Source organism: Parambassis ranga, unplaced genomic scaffold, assembly GCF_900634625.1.
Source record: "Parambassis ranga unplaced genomic scaffold, fParRan2.1 scaffold_27_arrow_ctg1, whole genome shotgun sequence".
In the NCBI taxonomy this organism is placed as follows: Eukaryota; Metazoa; Chordata; class Actinopteri; family Ambassidae; genus Parambassis; species Parambassis ranga.
Genome location: NW_021144800.1, coordinates 1,511,930 through 1,530,229, shown reverse-complemented (window position 1 = coordinate 1,530,229; position 18,300 = coordinate 1,511,930). Strand labels below are relative to the sequence as shown.

The window sequence follows — 18,300 nt, the reverse complement described above, 5'->3', positions numbered from 1 at the left end:
TCAGTAGCTATGCTAGGTTTGAGGACAAATGTGTTCCTTTGGCAATATTGATAGATTCTGATGTAACATTTTGACACATAGCATTTGTTTTGTTTGTAACTAGTAGCTATATCTCCACTGTGTAAACAAACGCTGCCTGTGCAGCTCGGACTGTTGGCAGGAGCCCTGAGGGGGGCCCTGTGGCACACCTGGAAAACCAGGGGGGCAGAACTGGCGCAGACAAAAAGAAACAAAGACCAAAGTTAAAACATGTTATGACAAACTTTCACAGAACGTAGTTAGATACACAGCAGGTGCACAGCGTGTAGCGGAAAGCCACTGATTAAAGTGCTCAAAGGGTGATAAGAGAAGCTAACGGCTAATGGCGGAGATGAAGGAACAGACTGAAAGGCTGTGTATTAAACGCCTGGATGGGGAGCGGGCGCCACTCTGGAGTGGAGCTGGCACATTGAGAAGCTTTTGTTAAAAAAGGCTTTTAAGAATAAGCAGTTCTGAATCAAGGGGAAAAAATGAAAGAGGCGCCGACTCGTCTCAAGATGGCGGTTGAGCTGAGGGGCTGCCTTACTGGTAAACCGTAGCTCAGTCTTCTTCTTCTTGGCTCTTTGGCTGGAGAGGTCGCCGAGTGTTAGAGGCGAGCGGCGGCGGCTTTCTGAGTGGGCAGTTTTCCTCCTGGACATACGCACAAACATGAGAGGCGTTTTAAAGGCCTGCTGAGAACCCAGAGATCAGGTCAGTAATGGCGGCAGCAGCTTGTTTCTTTTTTAATTTTACCCAGAGTGTCTTCCAGGGAGTTCACCATCACCTTGTTGACTTTCAGAGTGCCCTGCTCAGCTCCTCTGAAAGAGAAAGAAGCTGTTAGCATGAGAGACGCTACGTTTCCACCGCTCACTCTGACAGCTGTTTCTGTTTTGACACCAAACTCATTGTTCACAATAACAAGATAACATAATAAATCTAAATCTTAAATACCATTAATACATTCATTCAAATGTGAGTAATGTTAACTTTCTTTTTTTTTTTTTAATCAATCAATCAATTTTAAAGGATCGGGGTCGTTTTTGCACTTTTAGCATAATGCAAAGCAAACAAACCTGCCAACAGTGTTTTTACAGACTTGCTGTTTAGCTGAGGGTCACCTCACAGACTGAAAGGGTTAAGTGGCAACACAAGTTCTCAATAAACCAGACAGGGCTGAGACTATAGAAAAGTTAACCCATAATGAAACCACACATTTTTTCCCTTTTAATCTCAAACACTTTACAAGATTAGTAATCTGTAATTTAATCCATGCCTTATCCTCATCCTGGATTATCAGACAGTTCAATATGAATGCATTAAGAATTTGATTCATAAAGATGGTGTACCCTTTTACTCTCCGCACGGCTCCGAGCCTCAGCAAAGCTGCCAGGCTGTTCTTCTGCAGGTCCGACGACAGCGCCTCGGCGTACCTCAGCGTGCCTGGATCACACACAGCTCACGTTGTACAGGGGGACTTGATTTACAGTCGCACAACACTGACAAAGACTTAGTGCCAGACAAACCTGTCAGCAGGTGTTTGATGATGAACTTCCTGACGGCAGGAACGAACTGTTTGTCTGTCAGAGCCTCCGTCGCCTCTTCACACAGGAACCTGCACACAACCTGGACACACACAACTGTTGAGACTGTGGCTGTGTGCCGACAGCTCCCTCTAGTGGCCGTCTTGTATGCTACACTATGGCCTCACCTGGTATCCTTGTAAGAAGGGATCCAGGATGCTGGTGAGGAAAGCCAGCGTCCTGTGTCCTCTCTCTGTGACCAGCACCTCCTGCTGGGGGATCTGCAGAGCTCCGGTCTTCACCAGCAGGTAGCAGGCCTCCTCAAAGTCCTGGAATCACAACAGGACATGAACACGTCTCTAGTATTCATCCTGACCGGACTGAAACGTGCTCTACCTGCACTGTAGCTCCGGGACAGAGGATGAACTCGTTGGAGAACATGTTTCTCAGGAAGCTGAAGCTGTTGTAGACCTCCTCTGTAAAAAACACACGTGATTTACAGACATGTATATAGAAGCTGGAAGTGTGATGACGTCCTCTTACGTCTGTTGTTGGAGGAAGAGGTGGCGATGGCCAAGGCGAGCAGCGCCGGGCGGAGGAAGACGTGGAGCGCCTGGTTCCTGTAGGAGGCGCAGGACAGCACGACCACAGCCTGGTTCAAGAGCTTCTCTTCTGGTCCCCCCTGTCCTCCTGCTGCAGGCGAATAGAATTACTGCTGCTGATGAAGATTCATTGCTGAAACACTACCAGGATTTCAGATGCACGTCTATACAAGGTGTTACGGTAGAGGGGTGTTCAGGGCAGATTTCAGTGAATTATTCATCAGCTTTGATAAAAACAACTTGAACACTGTATCAAGTCCAATTCCATGATACTATGAACAGATTTTTCTTTTTTTGTTTTCTTAGTATTTTAATGAATCTGTCAGAAAATGTCCTTTGCATTAATGATTCGACCTGTTTTTCCTGACAGATGCAACATATTAGTTATTATTATGTTATAAATGCTCTGAACAGTGTGTAATAACAAGAAGAGCGCCCAGCACACAAGCTACGTGTCATTACCGTAATGTTTTTAAAAGGGAAATGAAGTTAAAATGAACACAGACCTTGTTCCAACGCCAGCTGGACTCGCCCCTCAGAGATGCTCACCAGACCTTGATGGAGGGAAAGACTGGACGAAACGACCTCAGAGGGAGGAGCGTGCTCTGAAAGGAGAAGGAGGATCCGTCAGCTCAACAACAAAAACGGCGTCTTCTGCATCAGTGGTGCTTCTGTACCCGGCCAGTGGAGAAAGGCTCCGCACTGACGGGACAGGTCCCTGAGCCACACGGCTTGTTCCGTCAGCTCCTCCAGGGCCGTCCCCCCTTTCTGTCCGTGGTGGTGGTTCTGGAGCAGCAGGGATGCCAGAAGGACCCACGGCTTCAGGACCATGTTCTCCTCCTGGGCCCGCACCAGCCTGAAGGCCGAGTCGTTGACGAAGTGGTTGATTTCCTCGCCGGGCCTCTGCGGGATGTGTCTGGAGATGAAAAGTCAGACCATGATGAGAGGAAACATGCACTGTAGACAGACGGGGTGGAGACTGCCCCCTGTTGGTGTGGAGAGGTATTAGAGGACGCTTGATGTTTGTTACCGTGGTGTGAGGTTGAACTGGCAGCGGTTCACTCTGCCCTCAGCCAAACTTCGGACAGACACAGGCTGACCGAAGTAAACGTGGATGCTGCCGTAGTCCTCACTGAGGACCTTTCTGGCTTTAAAGAGACCCTGAAGAAAAAATAGACAACATGTGTTTGTGTTAAATAATTATTTAAACATCCTTTCACACACATACAAGTTCTTAAAGAGCCTTCAAAATCTGGTCATCAACAACGGTCTCTTAGGCCCCGTCCACACTGGAGAAAGTCAGTCCAGCTAGAGTAGGATTGAATCCAGATAGCCTTGAAGCTGGGTACGTTCAGACCTATTTTCAAATCTGGCTATCACACACACGTCCGTGCTCAATCCAGCTTAACCCGGCTTGTTTGTTGTCCTCCAAACCACTAGGTGGCGCCTCGGGGGTCTTAGATGCTCTTATATTAGAGTTTATATTACATCTGAACTCACCGATGTGGACTCTTTAGGCTTTGGTACACCCAGCAGTTCTCTGGCATAGAGGGACTCCTCCAAGATCCTCTCATAGCTGATACTGACCGGCACCAAGGTGACATCAAACACTTCCCCTTTAAGGAACGGATCCATCACTATATTTAATAGACCTGGGAAAAGACACATGAAACAGGGTGAGTGGCAGAAAATCCTTCAATATTATCAAGAAAAAACAATCATAAATTCTTTCTACCTAACTTTGGAGTCAAAGACTTGGCCGTCCGGCTTCTGGTCCCCTCTAGGAAAAACTCCACTGGTGCAAATCCAGTCTAAATAAAAAAAAATAAATAAATAAATGAATGAGGAGAAGAATGATAATACAAACCAATTTCAACCAATAAAACAGCGTTCACACCTTCAGCATGGTCCTGACGTACTCGGAGAACACGGCCCAGTACAGCTTGTCTCCGCCGAACGACCTCCGGATGAAGAAAGCTCCAGACATCCTCAACATCTCTCCAACAAACTTCATCCCCATGAAGTCTGCAGGGAAACACACAGCAGCTTTACACTTCCCGTCCACACACACCCTGCTACGTTATCTTCCTCGGCTTACCCATGCCGGCGGCGATGACCGGTAGAGCCAGGTCATATGTATACAGGATGTATGACATCAGCAGGAAGTCCATGTAACTACGGTGGCTCGGTAAGAGAACTACTGGGTGTTCATGGATGGCCTGCTGGAGCTAAGAACATCCACGGAAACCCATGTTAGATATGTGTGTGTGTGTGAGTGTGTGTGTGTGTGTGTGTGTGTGTGTGTGTATATATATATATGTGTGTGTGTGTGTGTGTATATGTGTGTGTGTGTGTGTGTGTGTGTGTGTATATATATATGTGTGTGTGTGTGCGTGTGTGTGTGTGTGTGTGTGTGTGTATATATATATATATGTGTGTGTGTGTGTGTGTGTGTGAGTGTGTATATATATATATGTGTGTGTGTGTATGTGTGTGTGTATATATATATGTGTGTGTGTGTGTGTGAGTGTGTATATATATGTATGTGTGTGTGTGTGTGTGTATATATGTATGTGTGTGTGTGTGTGTGTGTGTATATATATATATATATATATATACAGTGCCTTGCGAAAGTATTTGGCCCCCTTGAACTTTGTGACCTTTTGCCACATTTCAGGCTTCAAACATAAAGATATAAAACTGTAAGTTTTTGTGAAGAATCAACAACAAGTGGGACACAATCATGAAGTGGAACGAAATTTATTGGATATTTCAAACTTTTTTAACAAATAAAAAACAGAAAAATTGGGCGTGCAAAATTATTCAGCCCCCTTAAGTTAATACTTTGTAGCGCCACCTTTTGCTGCAATTACAGCTGTAAGTCGCTTTGGGTATGTCTCTATCAGTCTTGCACATCGAGAAACTGGAATTTTTGCCCATTCCTCCTTGCAAAACAGCTCGAGCTCAGTGAGGTTGGATGGAGAGCGTTTGTGAACAGCAGTTTTCAGATCTTTCCACAGATTCTCGATTGGATTCAGGTCTGGACTTTGACTTGGCCATTCTAACACCTGGATATGTTTATTTGTGAACCATTCCATTGTAGATTTTGCTTTATGTTTTGGATCATTGTCTTGTTGGAAGACAAATCTCCGTCCCAGTCTCAGGTCTTTTGCAGACTCCATCAGGTTTTCTTCCAGAATGGTCCTGTATTTGGCTCCATCCATCTTCCCATCAATTTTAACCATCTTCCCTGTCCCTGCTGAAGAAAAGCAGGCCCAAACCATGATGCTGCCACCGCCATGTTTGACAGTGGGGATGGTGTGTTGAGGGTGATGAGCTGTGTTGCTTTTACGCCAAACATAACGTTTTGCATTGTTGCCAAAAAGTTCGATTTTGGTTTCATCTGACCAGAGCACCTTTTTCCACATATTTGGTGTGTCTCCCAGGTGGCTTGTGGCAAACTTTAAACTACACTTTTTATGGATATCTTTAAGAAATGGCTTTCTTCTTGCCACTCTTCCATAAAGGCCAGATTTGTGCAGTACACGACTGATTGTTGTCCTATGGACAGAGTCTCCCACCTCAGCTGTGGATCTCTGCAGTTCATCCAGAGTGATCATGGGCCTCTTGGCTGCATCTCTGATCAGTCTTCTCCTTGTATGAGCTGAAAGTTTAGTGGGACGGCCAGGTCTTGGTAGATTTGCAGTGGTCTGATACTCCTTCCATTTCAATATTATCGCTTGCACAGTGCTCCTTGGGATGTTTAAAGCTTGGGAAATCTTTTTGTATCCAAATCCAGCTTTAAACTTCTCCACAACAGTATCTCGGACCTGCCTGGTGTGTTCCTTGTTCTTCATGGCGCTCTCTGTGCTTTAAACGGACCTCTGAGACTATCACAGTGCAGGTGCATTTATAAGGAGACTTGATTACACACAGGTGGATTCCATTTATCATCATTAGTCATTTAGGTCAACATTGGATCATTCAGAGATCTTCTGGAGAGAGTTTGCTGCACTGAAAGTAAAGGGGCTGAATAATTTTGCACGCCCAACTTTTCTGTTTTTTATTTGTTAAAAAAGTTTGAAATATCCAATAAATTTCGTTCCACTTCATGATTGTGTCCCACTTGTTGTTGATTCTTCACAAAAAATTACAGTTTTATATCTTTATGTTTGAAGCCTGAAATGTGGCAAAATGTCACAAAGTTCAAGGGGGCCAAATACTTTCGCAAGGCACTGTATATACACTCAACAAAAATATAAACGCAACACTTTTGTTTTTGCTCCCATGTTTCATGAGATGGACTTGAAGATCTAAACTTCAGTTTTTTTTTTCTCACAGCAAAATGCCACAGATGCCACAAGCATTGAGGGAGCGTGCAATTGGCATGCTGACAGCAGGAATGTCAACCAGATCTGTTGCTCGTGCATTGAATGTTCATTTCTCCACCATAAGCCGTCTCCAAAGGCGTTTCAGAGAATATGGCAGTACATTCAACCGGCCTCACAACTGCAGACCACGAGTAACCACACCAGCCCAGGACCTCCACATCCAGCAGGTTCACCTCAGAGATCGTCTGAGACCAGCCACTCAGACAGCTGCTGAAACAATTGGTTTGCATAACCAAACAATTTCTGCACAAACTGTCAGAAACCGTCTCAGGGAAGCTCAACTGCATGCTCGTCGTCCTCATCGGGGTCTTAACCTGACTCCAGATCGTCGCCGTAACAGACTTGAGTGGGCAAATGCTCACATTCGATGGCGTCTAGCACGTTGGAGAGGTGTTCTCTTCACGGATGAATCTCGGTTTACATTGTTCAGGGCAGATGGCAGACAGCGTGTGTGGCGTCGTGTGGGTGAGCGCTTTGCTGATGTCAATGTTGTGGATCGAGTGGCCCATGGTGGTGGTGGGGTCATGGTATGGGCAGGCATCTGTTATGGACGAAGAACACAGGTGCATTTTATTGATGGCATTTTGAATGCACAGAGATACCGTGATGAGATCCTGAGGCCCATTGTTGTGCCATACATCCATGAACATCACCTCATGTTTCAGCAAGATAATGCACGGCCCCATGTTGCAAGGATCTGTACACAATTCTTGGAAGCTGAAAATGTCCCAGTTCTTGCATGGCCAGCATACTCACCGGACATGTCACCCATTGAACATGTTTGGGATGTGCTTGACTGGCGTATACGACAGCGTGCACCAGTTCCCACTAATATCCAGCAACTTCGCACAGCCATTGAAGAGGAGTGGACCAACATTCCACAGGCCACAATAGACAATCTGATAAACTCTATGCGAAGAAGATGTGTTGCACTGCATGAGGCAAATGGTGGTCACACCAGATACTGACTGGTTCTGAGTCCCCAGACCGCCAATAAAGCAGAAACAAAATGCACATTTCAGGGTGGCCTTTTATTGTGGGCAGTTTAAGGTACACCTGTGCACTAATCATGATGTCAGATCAGCATCTTGATGTGGCACACCTGTGAGGTGGGATGGATTATCTCAGCAAAGCAGAAGTGCTCACTATCACACATTTAGACAGATTTGTGAACAATGTTTGAGAGGAATGGTAATATTGTGTATCTGGAATGAAGTTTAGATCTTCAAGTCCATCTCATGAAACATGGGAGCAAAAACAAAAGTGTTGCGTTTATATTTTTGTTGAGTGTATAATATATATGCAGTGCAGGATCAGGTGGAGCTAAATACTTCATTCAGAACACTGGCCAGGGGTTCTGCCTCTGCAATCAACACAGCTCCACCCTGATGGAACCCTGCAACCAGAGTGGAACAAACACAACAAGCACTAGGCCCTGTGGCCGTCACAATCATGTATATATCTTTCCTAACGTATCATTTGCTGTCTGTAAATGTCTCCACACATAAAGACTTTGGTAGTTGGCTCCTATAGATCGACATTCAGTACATTTAATTTGAAGAGACAACAGTTTCTACAGGACCTGCCAAGAAAATTTTATGTGACAAACACACTAGACCATGTGGCCTAATGGATAAGGCGTCTGACTTCGGATCAGAAGATTGAGGGTTCGAGTCCCTTCGTGGTTGAGGTTTTATACAGGTATGAAACTTCTTCACCAACCTGTATCTGTGGTTTATCTGCAACTCACTTCCACTGCTACACTACTATGCCAGTTTGGAGTCGCCCTCAGAACCTGAGACCATCCTCCTCTTTCTCTTTTCTTTGGCACAGTCACCTGGGAGATTGAGGCTCTGATCCAGGTAACGGTCCTGATAACTGTCTGTCTTGATGGGTTCCCTCAGTGTGCAGGGTGATGGATGGGAGTCATATTCCCATTATTGCTCCTGAGGATATCCATGCTGACTATTTTTTATTTATTCAACATCTGTCCAGTCAGCAGTGTTCCCCATGATTGTGTCTGCTTTGCAGGTGTTTTGAGTTCATCATCTGATCACAGTGTGACATCATTAGTTTATAATATTGGACTTTTCCACAAAAGACATTATGTGCCAATGTGCCAATGTGAATTGGCACATTGGCACATTTATATACACTATTATTTATTTAATAGTTGTGATTGAGATATATATTTTGTTTTCTTCAACACGTTTCTAATACAGCTACAGTATCTCTTCTCTCATCTTCCTCACCTCTCTTCCTCTGCCTCAGTGTCTCCTCTCTTTCTAAAGCTGAGCTCCAGCTGACAGACTTTTCATTCTGTCTGTTACAGTTTTAGCTGTATGCAGACATCATCCTGGCAGACAATGGTCCACTGTAGCAGGATAATAGCAATACTTTTTAAATGGGCGTTCGTCATGTAACCATGTTCTATAACTCCTTAAACCAGCTGACTGCTGTCAGTCAGAGTGACTCAGCCTTCATGGATGAACCACACAGGTCAGAGAACACTGTCCTCAGACCTGCTGTTCAGTCTGTTATAAAGCTACGAGCACGTCACGCCCCCTCCCTGAACATGACCGGCTCGTCATCATCACTCATTCAGGTCAACAGCAAAATTAGCAAAACCCGCATAGTAGCAACAAATCCTGCTCCTCCGCTGCATGTTCACCTGAACTGTGGGTTCTGCTGTTCAGCAGCGAAACGTCTTTAAACCCTGTCTGTCTGTCTGTTTGTGTGAGGCTGCAGTGAGAGGGCCGTATGAGTTCTGCACACACGTTTCAAATTAAGATTAAGACTTTTCAATACTTTAAGGGCCTTCATTTTCCCACTATTGATTCATCAACTTTTAATACTTTTTAAGACCCCGCGGACACCCTGACCTCAAATGTCACTTTGTATAACAACTTCGTGCAGTGAAACTGAAAGTGTAATGTATTTTATTGTGTCAGCCTGAAACCATTCAACCATGTAGTGTGGTCCAAAGAGACTACACTAGTGTGCATGTGCATGGAGATCCAAATCCCAAACAATCCATGAACCAATAACACACACCGCAATTCATTTTTTTCACCACTAGATTTCCTACTCGAGCACTGTGTCAGAGAGTGATAAGAGAAGATAAGATAAGATAAAACAGTGGAGACTGCGACCTGAACACAGCGCCTTGGACCGCTCGGCCATCCTGACATGAACAGCGTGCTGTCCACAACAAGTTTGGAAAAGCTCAAGGATGAACACTTAATAAACAATCTGAAATCTTCACTGACACTGAAGTGGACAGACTGAGAGTGTGTCTGTCTATGCTATCTCAACAAGTCTTGAGCCAGAGATGAGATTTTTCATCTGGTCACCACATGATGAATCATTCTGACTATTGTAGTACCTTGAGATCTGCCTTTCCCAGGTGTTTTGTCCTTAAGGTGAAGCAGTCTCTGCCTCAGGGTGAAACTGGGTTTGAAATGTGCTGGGACGTTTTATCCTTTGCCTCCTCATTGCACACCAGTTGCTCTCGGTCCAGCAATTTTAAAATGACAGTTTTTGGAAGTGTCAGATGGACTGTGTCCTCAGACATGGAGGAGCATAAAGTGATCTTGGAGATGAAAAGAACCGTTGTTGGCAGGATTCGAACCTGTGCGGGGAAACCCCAATGGATTTCAAGTCCATCGCCTTAACCACTCGGCCACAACAACTAGGAAAAGGTAACAATGAAGAGTCTGATGACCCAGGTTGGTTCTGTCCATGAGTGCATGGTCTTGTCCAGGTTGTCCTGTCCAGTTTGGTGTTGGTGCTCCTTTACTTGTTTCCATTTCATTCGAAGGTAAATCTGCGCCGCCCAGAGTCTGACAGACAGCTATCACAGAAAGTTAAGTCAAAGTCAAAATTCCGGAATGAAAAGCATAAATCTAGAATAAGTGGCAGCATTCCAGTATAGACATCAGTATTCCAGAATGATAGGCAGAATTCCCTGCTCTCACTAATTTTAATTAATTTATTTGAATTAATTGCTGCTCTCACTGACACTTCTATCAGCAGTATTACTACACAGCTGGCTGCATGGCAGTGAATGACATGCTGATTACAAACACAAGTCCACTGTGATGGTTCACTTAGACAGGCACTGAAATGTTCTTCTTTGTGGAGCCTCTTCCAAACCGTGATCTGACAACTATTAAACATCCAAGACATGAACAATAATAATCAACCTTTCATTCATGTTAGGCTGAAAACACATCAGAAGAGTCTTCATCACTTTGTGAGATCAGTGAGGAAGAGTATGTTCCTCAAACAGAAAGTGAGACTTCAGTAGATGTCAGACAGCACAAGAGAAGCAGAAAGACTGATGTGAAGCATCAAGGTATCATGCTGAAGGTTAGTTCATACTTTTAGACCTTCCTCACTTTGTGAGGCCTCAAACAGTCTTTATGCTGCTAAATATTGTATTAGACAAATGGAAAAGAATCATTGTTGTGCTAATATCACCGATGGATTGCATCACTCTTTACTTCCTGTTTGTAGCACTGCCACATTTATACCAAAAGCCAGGTGGTCAGGTGACTCATCTGTTAGCTGACACTCCCACCGAGCCTCAAAACGGCTCTTCAGAAACAAACGGGTGACGTCACGGAAGCTCTGTCCATAGTTTTTAGTGTCAATGATGACACCCCATCCAAATTCTGAGAAGTTATCTGGGCAAGAGACACATCTGAAAACGTGTGTCGTTGTTGGCAGGATTTGAACTTGAACTTGATTTGAACTGAATTTGTAGACCCCAATGGATTTCAGGTAACATGAACCAATTAATCATAACATTCTGATCACTGACAGGTGGGCACTGATGATCTTGTTACCATGGTTGTCATGGTTTCAGCCAGGTATTTTATTTTGTAGTTCATTTTCTGTTTGTATTAGTTTTAGTTTTACTAGTCACTTCCTGTTTTATTTTGAAACTCGATCTTCCCCTGGTGTTTCAGTTCTGTTTACTTCCCCTTCCTCATGTGTGCTCCCTTCCCCCTCCTGTGATTACCTGCTCCACCCTAATGTGCTTCACCTGTGTCCAATTGTCTTCCCGCCCTCCTGTGTATAAAGCCTGTGTGTTTCCTGCCCCTTGTTGCCAGTTCGTTTTGTGAGTTATCCTGCGACACAGCCATCCAAGTAGCCTTCTGCTCTTGTGATTTCCCCAGTGAGTTTTCGAGTAAGTTTTGGATTTTCCTGTGTATCACCTGTTTTGATCGGACTACTGTTTTTGCCTTGCCCTTTGTGTTACCTCTGCCTCGCGGACTGAACTTCTGTGTACCGAACCTAGCCTGCAATAAAACACTGAGTTTGCTTTCACCGGCTAAGTCTGCATTTGTGTCCTCCCTCTAACAACCCCCTGACAAAAGCTGTGTCCCAATTCAGGGTCTGCATCCTTCGGAGTGCGCATTTTAAGGCCGCTTACGTCACAAAGCTGCGCGAAGGCTGTCCCAATTCGCCAAAAGTCGAAGGGTCCTCCAAATGCGTCCTCCAAATGCGTCCTCCTTTTGCCTGAATTTGGAGGACGCATCGCTACCATCCTTCGTGGCCTTAAATATCCCACAATGCTTTGCGGGCCTACTTTTTGTCCAATAGTACAACGACGGACCAAGCGAGCGGCAGCGGCAGGAGTGCCGAATTCACATTTAAATGTAAGTAAAGAGCATTAGTTCGAGAGTTTTAAAATGCTAGTAGTGACAGCGGCATTAAAAAAATGAGTTTCATATTTACAAACATGACGTCCTGTTGATACGAGGCGCTGTAAACTAAACGCTTTGATTGAATGTTGTTTCTTGTTGTTTACTGTAGTATAGTATAAAGTATAGTTCACGTGAGGAGCAATATTATCGTTATTATATCAAACGGTCATTCTGCCTGTTGGCATTTTGTTGTAGGAGGAGCAGAGAGAAACAGAAGAAACCTGACAATTGATAACAGAGGAGATGAGACTGGAGAGAGAGGGAGAGAGAGAGAGAGAGAGAGAGGGGGAGAGCAGAGAAAGAACGGACAGACCTCAGCTCATACAGAGGATGTGGACAGCAGTGATTTTATGTTCTGTGTTATTTAAATGTTACTTATTAAATTGTATATTAAATCGTTCTTGTCTCTGTGTTCTTAAACTCTTCTAACCTTGTTACATCATGTGTTTCATTACCTATTTATAATTGAAGTAAACTTTTGAACAACTTCTCAGTGGCCACAGTAAATCATTTATTGTTCTGTTATGTACAATATTTACAAAGACACAGAACATTTCTAACTATTTACCAGTGGGCATTATGAAAATGTACAGTTTATTATTTATAAAAATCAGCAGAAAATACTATTCACAAAGAACATATATATAAATGTTTGGCTGAGCAGGAGTCCTTGGTGCTGCTGGACTGGATGATGCCACGGTGAAGACCTTGGAGTCCTCTGGCTGTGAGTGGGACATCATCTGGGGGAGGGGGGTGCCTGTCTCCTCTGTCCACCACATCGTCCATCAGGGTTTGCAGAGCTGACGATTGGCGGCTGCCATGTTACTAAAGATGTTTTTAAAAAGGGCAAAAATAAAAATAATAACTTCCACAGAGCGGCTTCCAACGCAGCTTAAAATATGAAAAGCTATAAAATATGTATCCTCACCCTCCAAAGGTGATGATGGTCAGTACACCTCCTCCAGGACAGACAGCTGGTCCTGCAGGGAGCCCCACTCTCCTCCACCCAGCAGTAATTCTCTGGTGCAGTGACAGACCTGATGCTTAATGACACATTAAAGCAGTGGTTTCAGGGTTATTTGCAGGGTTCTTACACATTTAGCTATTTATTTAAAGTATTAAAATTACAGACCCTGTATCAAGTCTTACGATTGAATAAAATATAAATTACATTTAATCATATTTGTCTATCTACTGGTTATATATCTAGCGTTTGCTCAGTAACTGGTATATTAATTATGATCAATAATATGGTTAAACAGCAGCTTACCGTCACCTCCCCACTGCGCTCTCCCAGCCTGAAGAAAATGAGCCGTCACCGGTTTTGCTGCCGCTGGAGCCGCCTCTCCTCTTCCTCCAACAACAAATAAATATATTAAAATATTCCAAATGTCTAAATCCACACTGTTGTCCCGCTTGTTGTGTAGTCCGTGTTGTGTCGCTGTCGCTGCTTTTGTTTTTCCCGGGGCAAAATTTATGACGTCGCGCCACAATCAGGAAGTGATTTGAAGGCCAGACCGTCCCATTTACCAACGGTGGAGGATCCTCCGGAGGATCCTCAGGAGGACGCGGCCTCCTGAGACCGCGTAGGCTGCGTCCTCCGAAGGATGCAGACCCTGAATTGGGACACAGCTAATGTTAACTGTCAGTGGGTGGATATATGAGGCAGCAAGAGAACATTTGCGTGTGTGTGTGTGAAGGGGTGAATGTTTACTGGTGTATTAGCAACAACACGGACTACACAACAAGCAGGACAACAGTGTGAATTTAGAAACTTGCGGCACTCGCGGCAGCGCCACCCATTAGTCCTCTTGTGCCATCTCTGCTATCAGTTTATTTTATGCGTTTCTGTCTACATGGTGGTGTTTTTAAAATTCACTGCAGCTGTCTGCAGCGGCCTGATGCGCATACACACACGCAAACGTGTGCGCACACAAACACACATGCTGACACATGGGCGCACATACAGGTGAGCCCACTCCCAGCAGCAGAGTCTGTGTTGTTTTGCTCTCTGTTGCTCATGACATGCTGGGTTGACTTAACTCCATAGACTATGCTCAGATAAGCTATGGTAATTGAACTAATTTGAACTTGAATTTGAAAGTCAAAATTCCGCAATGAAAGGCAGAAATCTAGAATAAGTGGCAGCATACCAGAATAGACATCAGTATTCCGGAAGGATAGGCAGAATTCCCGAATAACAGTCAGTATTCTGGAACAGAGGTCAGTATTCCGTAACAGAAGTCAGCAAGACAGCATTCTGGAATGAAAAGCATTCCAGAATAAAAGAAAGTATTCCCAAATGAAAGGCAGAAATCTAGAATGAGTGGCAGCATACCATAATAGACATCCACCCACTCCAGAATAATAGGCAGGATTCCGGAATGGTAGACAAAATTCCGGAATTAAACCCCTAACCCGACAGCGGCCTGGGATGTCATGGAAGTCAGCATTCCGACATGGAAGGCAACATTCCGGGACAAAAGTCAACAAGACAGCATTCTGGAATGAAAAGCATTCCAGATTGAAAGAAATCATTCCAGATTGAAAGGCAGAAATCTAGAACGAGCGGCAGCATACCAGAATAGACATCCATCCATGCCAGAATGGTAGACAGGATTCCAGAATGGTAGACAAAATTCCGGACTTAAATCCCTAACCTGACAGCAGCCTGTGACGTCATCCAATCAGAGCCAGAGACTGAACCTCCTTTAGGGCAACAGTGGCAAAAAAAAACAGGAAGAACCCCTGTAGGTTTGGTGTAATGTCTCATCATATCAGATGAACTCATCCAATTGGCTTCTGTGGTCTGGGTTAGAATCTCAGTCAGTCAATGTCTCAAATGATTACTTATTTCCCCTCCAGAGGATAAATTATTTAAATGATTACTTATTTCCCCTCCAGAGGAAATAAACAGAACTGTCAGGAGTGGGATTTGAACCCACGCCTCCAGTGGAGACTGCAACCTGAATGCCAGCTGGCGAAGGATCGTCCGTACAATGTTGGAAAATGTTGGACACAAGAGCCAATCACAAGCCTTCAATTGCTGGAGGTGCACCCAATCAGCTAGCGCAGCGGTCCCCAACCTTTTTTGCACCACGGACCGGTATCATGTAAAACAATATTTTTACGGACCGGCACAGAAAAAAATATATAAAATAAAAACAAAGTGCATACAATGACAACTTACTCTTATGCTTAATTAGTGGGAGCCTTTGAGCTTTCTCAGCAATGAGGCGGTCCCATCTGGGGATAATGGGAGACAATGACACCCGAAGCGTGTTTCTTATGTCCAGTCCACTCCGTCATTTTGTTTTGGCCGTCATTTATTGCTTCTGTCCTTCTTGTTCACGTTTTCTTCTTTCAAAAAACTCCATGGCTTGTCTTTTAATGCAGGGTGCTTGGTCTTAAGTGCCAAAGCAGTTTTGAAGGCTTCGCCACATATCACTCAGAGCGGACTTGTGTGAGAATCACCTGTTGCAATAAATCCGTATTTTAAATAGGACTCCTGATATAGTCTTTTAAATGCAGGTTTCTTTTTCTTTGAAGGGGTAGGCTCCTCTTCTTCTGTCCCCTCGTTAGGTCTTTCCCCTTTCCGAAGAAGCTCTCCAAAGACGTTTGTTTTTTATTTATTTTTGCTGCTTTTAGGCTTAATTTTGGGGCCGTATCCCGTGACCGAGACAAGCGTCTGGGCAGGTGCTTAAAGGCACAGGCGGATGAATCTGATCGATTTATAAATGAAACAGCTTTCAGACTCAGATAATGAATAATATATTTTTTTGCTCAGTCGTTCTGTGCGGCCCGGTACCAAATGACCCATGGACCGGTACCGGTCCCCAGCCCGGTGGTTGGGGACCACTGAGCTAGCGGATTTCTTCCCCACTGTCCAACATTTCCAACATTTGACCAATCACAGCGGACAAATGTTGGAGCAGAGAATCAGTATGGCGCATACCGGTCGTCATTCATTCTGCACTAGCTAGCGAGAAAAACAGTCGGTACGGTAATTAAACACTTGCTACAGTGCCGTGTGACACTAGTTTAAGTTTGTGTGTGATGTAAACTCTTGTACTGTGTTGACGTTTTTATAGATTGATAGATTTGTTGAGTTACGGTCGTTACACAAAGTGGATTTTGCTTTTGCCACTCGGTGCTTACTAATGTTATTTAAGGTGCAGTGTTTAAACACCAAACCTGAGAATCAAAGTATTTCCACCCACGTTTAAGCACTACCACAGCACCGTTTAAGCACTACCACAGCACTACCACATAAGTTATTTAGATTTTTATGGTGTATGGCCATATAGAAATGTCTTCCTGTAAATAAACATTGTCCCTTAATGCTGCTTAAAGCTACGGCATTCTTTGTAATATTTTATTTTATATTTTATATTATATGTTGTGGTACACGGCGTGTCAGAGGACAGCGGGGGTCGGGTGATCTATTTTGCCAGCTGACATGCTGTGGGTGAAAGGAGAGAGACGTGAAGGACAGCGGTGGCAGACAGGAGAAGGAAAACGGGAAAACGGGGAGAGTAAGAGGGACCCGTGATTTGAAAAAAAAAATACGGACAATAACCATTTGTTTTTATGGACAAGGATCGCCCAGGGAGAGAGAGGATCCTGTGTGGGGTTCACCAGGAGGAGTTTTTTGTTTGTTTGCCTGTTACTTTTTGATCGGGACTGAAGGGACATTTATTTGTAAATATGGGTCGGATTACAGCGTTATTTGGGATGTAAGAAAATATGATTTTGAGTTAATAAACCCGAAACAGTCTCATTTCATGTGTCTGTGGTCTGTGTTATGCAACAAAGGTAAATAGAGTACAACATGGGAGAGTCCCTGCTTAATAGTAACACTCCGTTTACTTTAGGCAGACTATTAAAACGTTTATCCATATGTCCATTTGTAAAAATGATGCCAAAAATGTAGCAGATGCAGATCAACACTAGCATTCCTGTGGTCGCCGGTTCGAATCCAAGCTGTGGTCCAAAGTAAAATCCTAAGTATTTCAAAAGTTTGAAATACGTACATAAATTAGATATGTTTCCACAGCTTTCCTTTCTTTTTTCATTTTTCCCTTTTTCCCCTCTTTTTCCTCTTCTTTTCTTCTCCCCCCTTCTTCCCCATCTTAGACGGACGAATGTTCCCCAGCTTGAACGCAGCGCCTTGGACCGCTCGGCCATCCTGACATGAAAAGCGTGCTGTCCACAACAAGTTTGGAAAATCTCAAGGATGAATACTTAATAAACAATCTGAAATCTTCACTGACACTGATGTGGACAGACTCAGAGTGTGTCTGTCTATGCTATCTCAACAAGTCTTCAGCCAGAGATGAGATTTTTCATCTGGTCACCACATGATGAATCATTCTGACTATTGTAGTACGTTGAGATCTGCCTTTCCCAGGTGTTTTGTCCTTAAGGTGAAGCAGTCTCTGCCTCAGGGTGAAACTGGGTTTGAAATGTGCTGGGACGTTTTATCCTTTGCCTCCTCACTGCACACCAGTTGCTCTCGGTCCAGCGTTTTTAAAATGATAGTTTTTGGAAGTGTCAGATGGACTGTGCCAGGGTTTGGTCCTCAGACAGTCAATATAAATGGCAGCACTCTGACTGGTCAAGATGACCTTTTTCATAGAGCTCGTTGTTAACACATCAGACTTGTTAAGTGTAAACGATGGAGGGGCATAAAGTGATCTTGGAGATGAAAAGAACCGTTGTTGGCAGGATTCGAACCTGCGCGGGGAAACCCCAATGGATTTCTAGTCCATCGCCTTAACCACTCGGCCACAACAACCGGCAAAAGGTAACGATGAAGAGTCTGACGACCCAGGTTGGTTCTGTCCATGAGTGCATGGTCTTGTCCAGTTTGTCCTGTCCAGTTTGGTGTTGGTGCTCCTTTACTTGTTTTCCATTTCATTCGCAGGTTTGATTGTTCACACCTGTGATCAGTCATCAGCCAATCCTGCTGCAGCTTCCATCTAGTAAATGTGTCCAATGGAAGCTGAGCAACATGTCAGCTACACACATAGAAACACTACACATAGTTTGTCAT

At 44.2% G+C, this 18,300-nt stretch overlaps 1 protein-coding gene and 3 non-coding genes across 4 annotated transcripts; 1 reads left to right on the top strand and 3 right to left on the bottom strand.

Moving 5' to 3' along the window:
• Positions 1 to 313: 313 nt before the first annotated feature.
• On the bottom strand, positions 314 to 4,363 carry LOC114430729 (dihydroxyacetone phosphate acyltransferase-like). Its single transcript, XM_028398694.1, has 14 exons — positions 4,239 to 4,363; positions 4,038 to 4,165; positions 3,876 to 3,951; positions 3,641 to 3,792; positions 3,171 to 3,301; positions 2,818 to 3,056; positions 2,647 to 2,745; positions 2,082 to 2,228; positions 1,935 to 2,014; positions 1,727 to 1,867; positions 1,542 to 1,641; positions 1,365 to 1,458; positions 772 to 836; positions 314 to 669 (listed from the first exon to the last, which is right to left on the bottom strand). The coding sequence occupies exons 1-14, from the start codon at positions 4,309 to 4,311 to the stop codon at positions 626 to 628; spliced, it is 1,569 nt and encodes a 522-aa protein (XP_028254495.1). The 5' UTR covers positions 4,312 to 4,363; the 3' UTR covers positions 314 to 625.
• A 3,783-nt stretch (positions 4,364 to 8,146) lies between these two features.
• Positions 8,147 to 8,219, top strand: trnar-ucg (transfer RNA arginine (anticodon UCG)). Its single transcript has one exon. It is a non-coding gene; the product is annotated as a tRNA-Arg (tRNA).
• Positions 8,220 to 10,141: 1,922 nt separating this feature from the next.
• Positions 10,142 to 10,223, bottom strand: trnas-uga (transfer RNA serine (anticodon UGA)). Its single transcript has one exon. It is a non-coding gene; the product is annotated as a tRNA-Ser (tRNA).
• Positions 10,224 to 17,960: 7,737 nt separating this feature from the next.
• On the bottom strand, positions 17,961 to 18,042 carry trnas-aga (transfer RNA serine (anticodon AGA)). The gene has a single exon. It is a non-coding gene; the product is annotated as a tRNA-Ser (tRNA).
• Positions 18,043 to 18,300: the final 258 nt, after the last annotated feature.

Coding starts and splice junctions, on each gene's coding strand:
- LOC114430729 (XM_028398694.1), bottom strand. CDS start 4,311: ATGGACTTCCTGCTGATGTCATACATCCTGTATACATATGACCTGGCT. Junction 2,229..2,646: donor CCAGCTGGCGTTGGAACAAG/GTCTGTGTTCAT, acceptor CGCCTGCAGCAG/GAGGACAGGGGGGACCAGAA. Junction 2,015..2,081: donor CTCTTCCTCCAACAACAGAC/GTAAGAGGACGT, acceptor TGTTTTTTACAG/AGGAGGTCTACAACAGCTTC.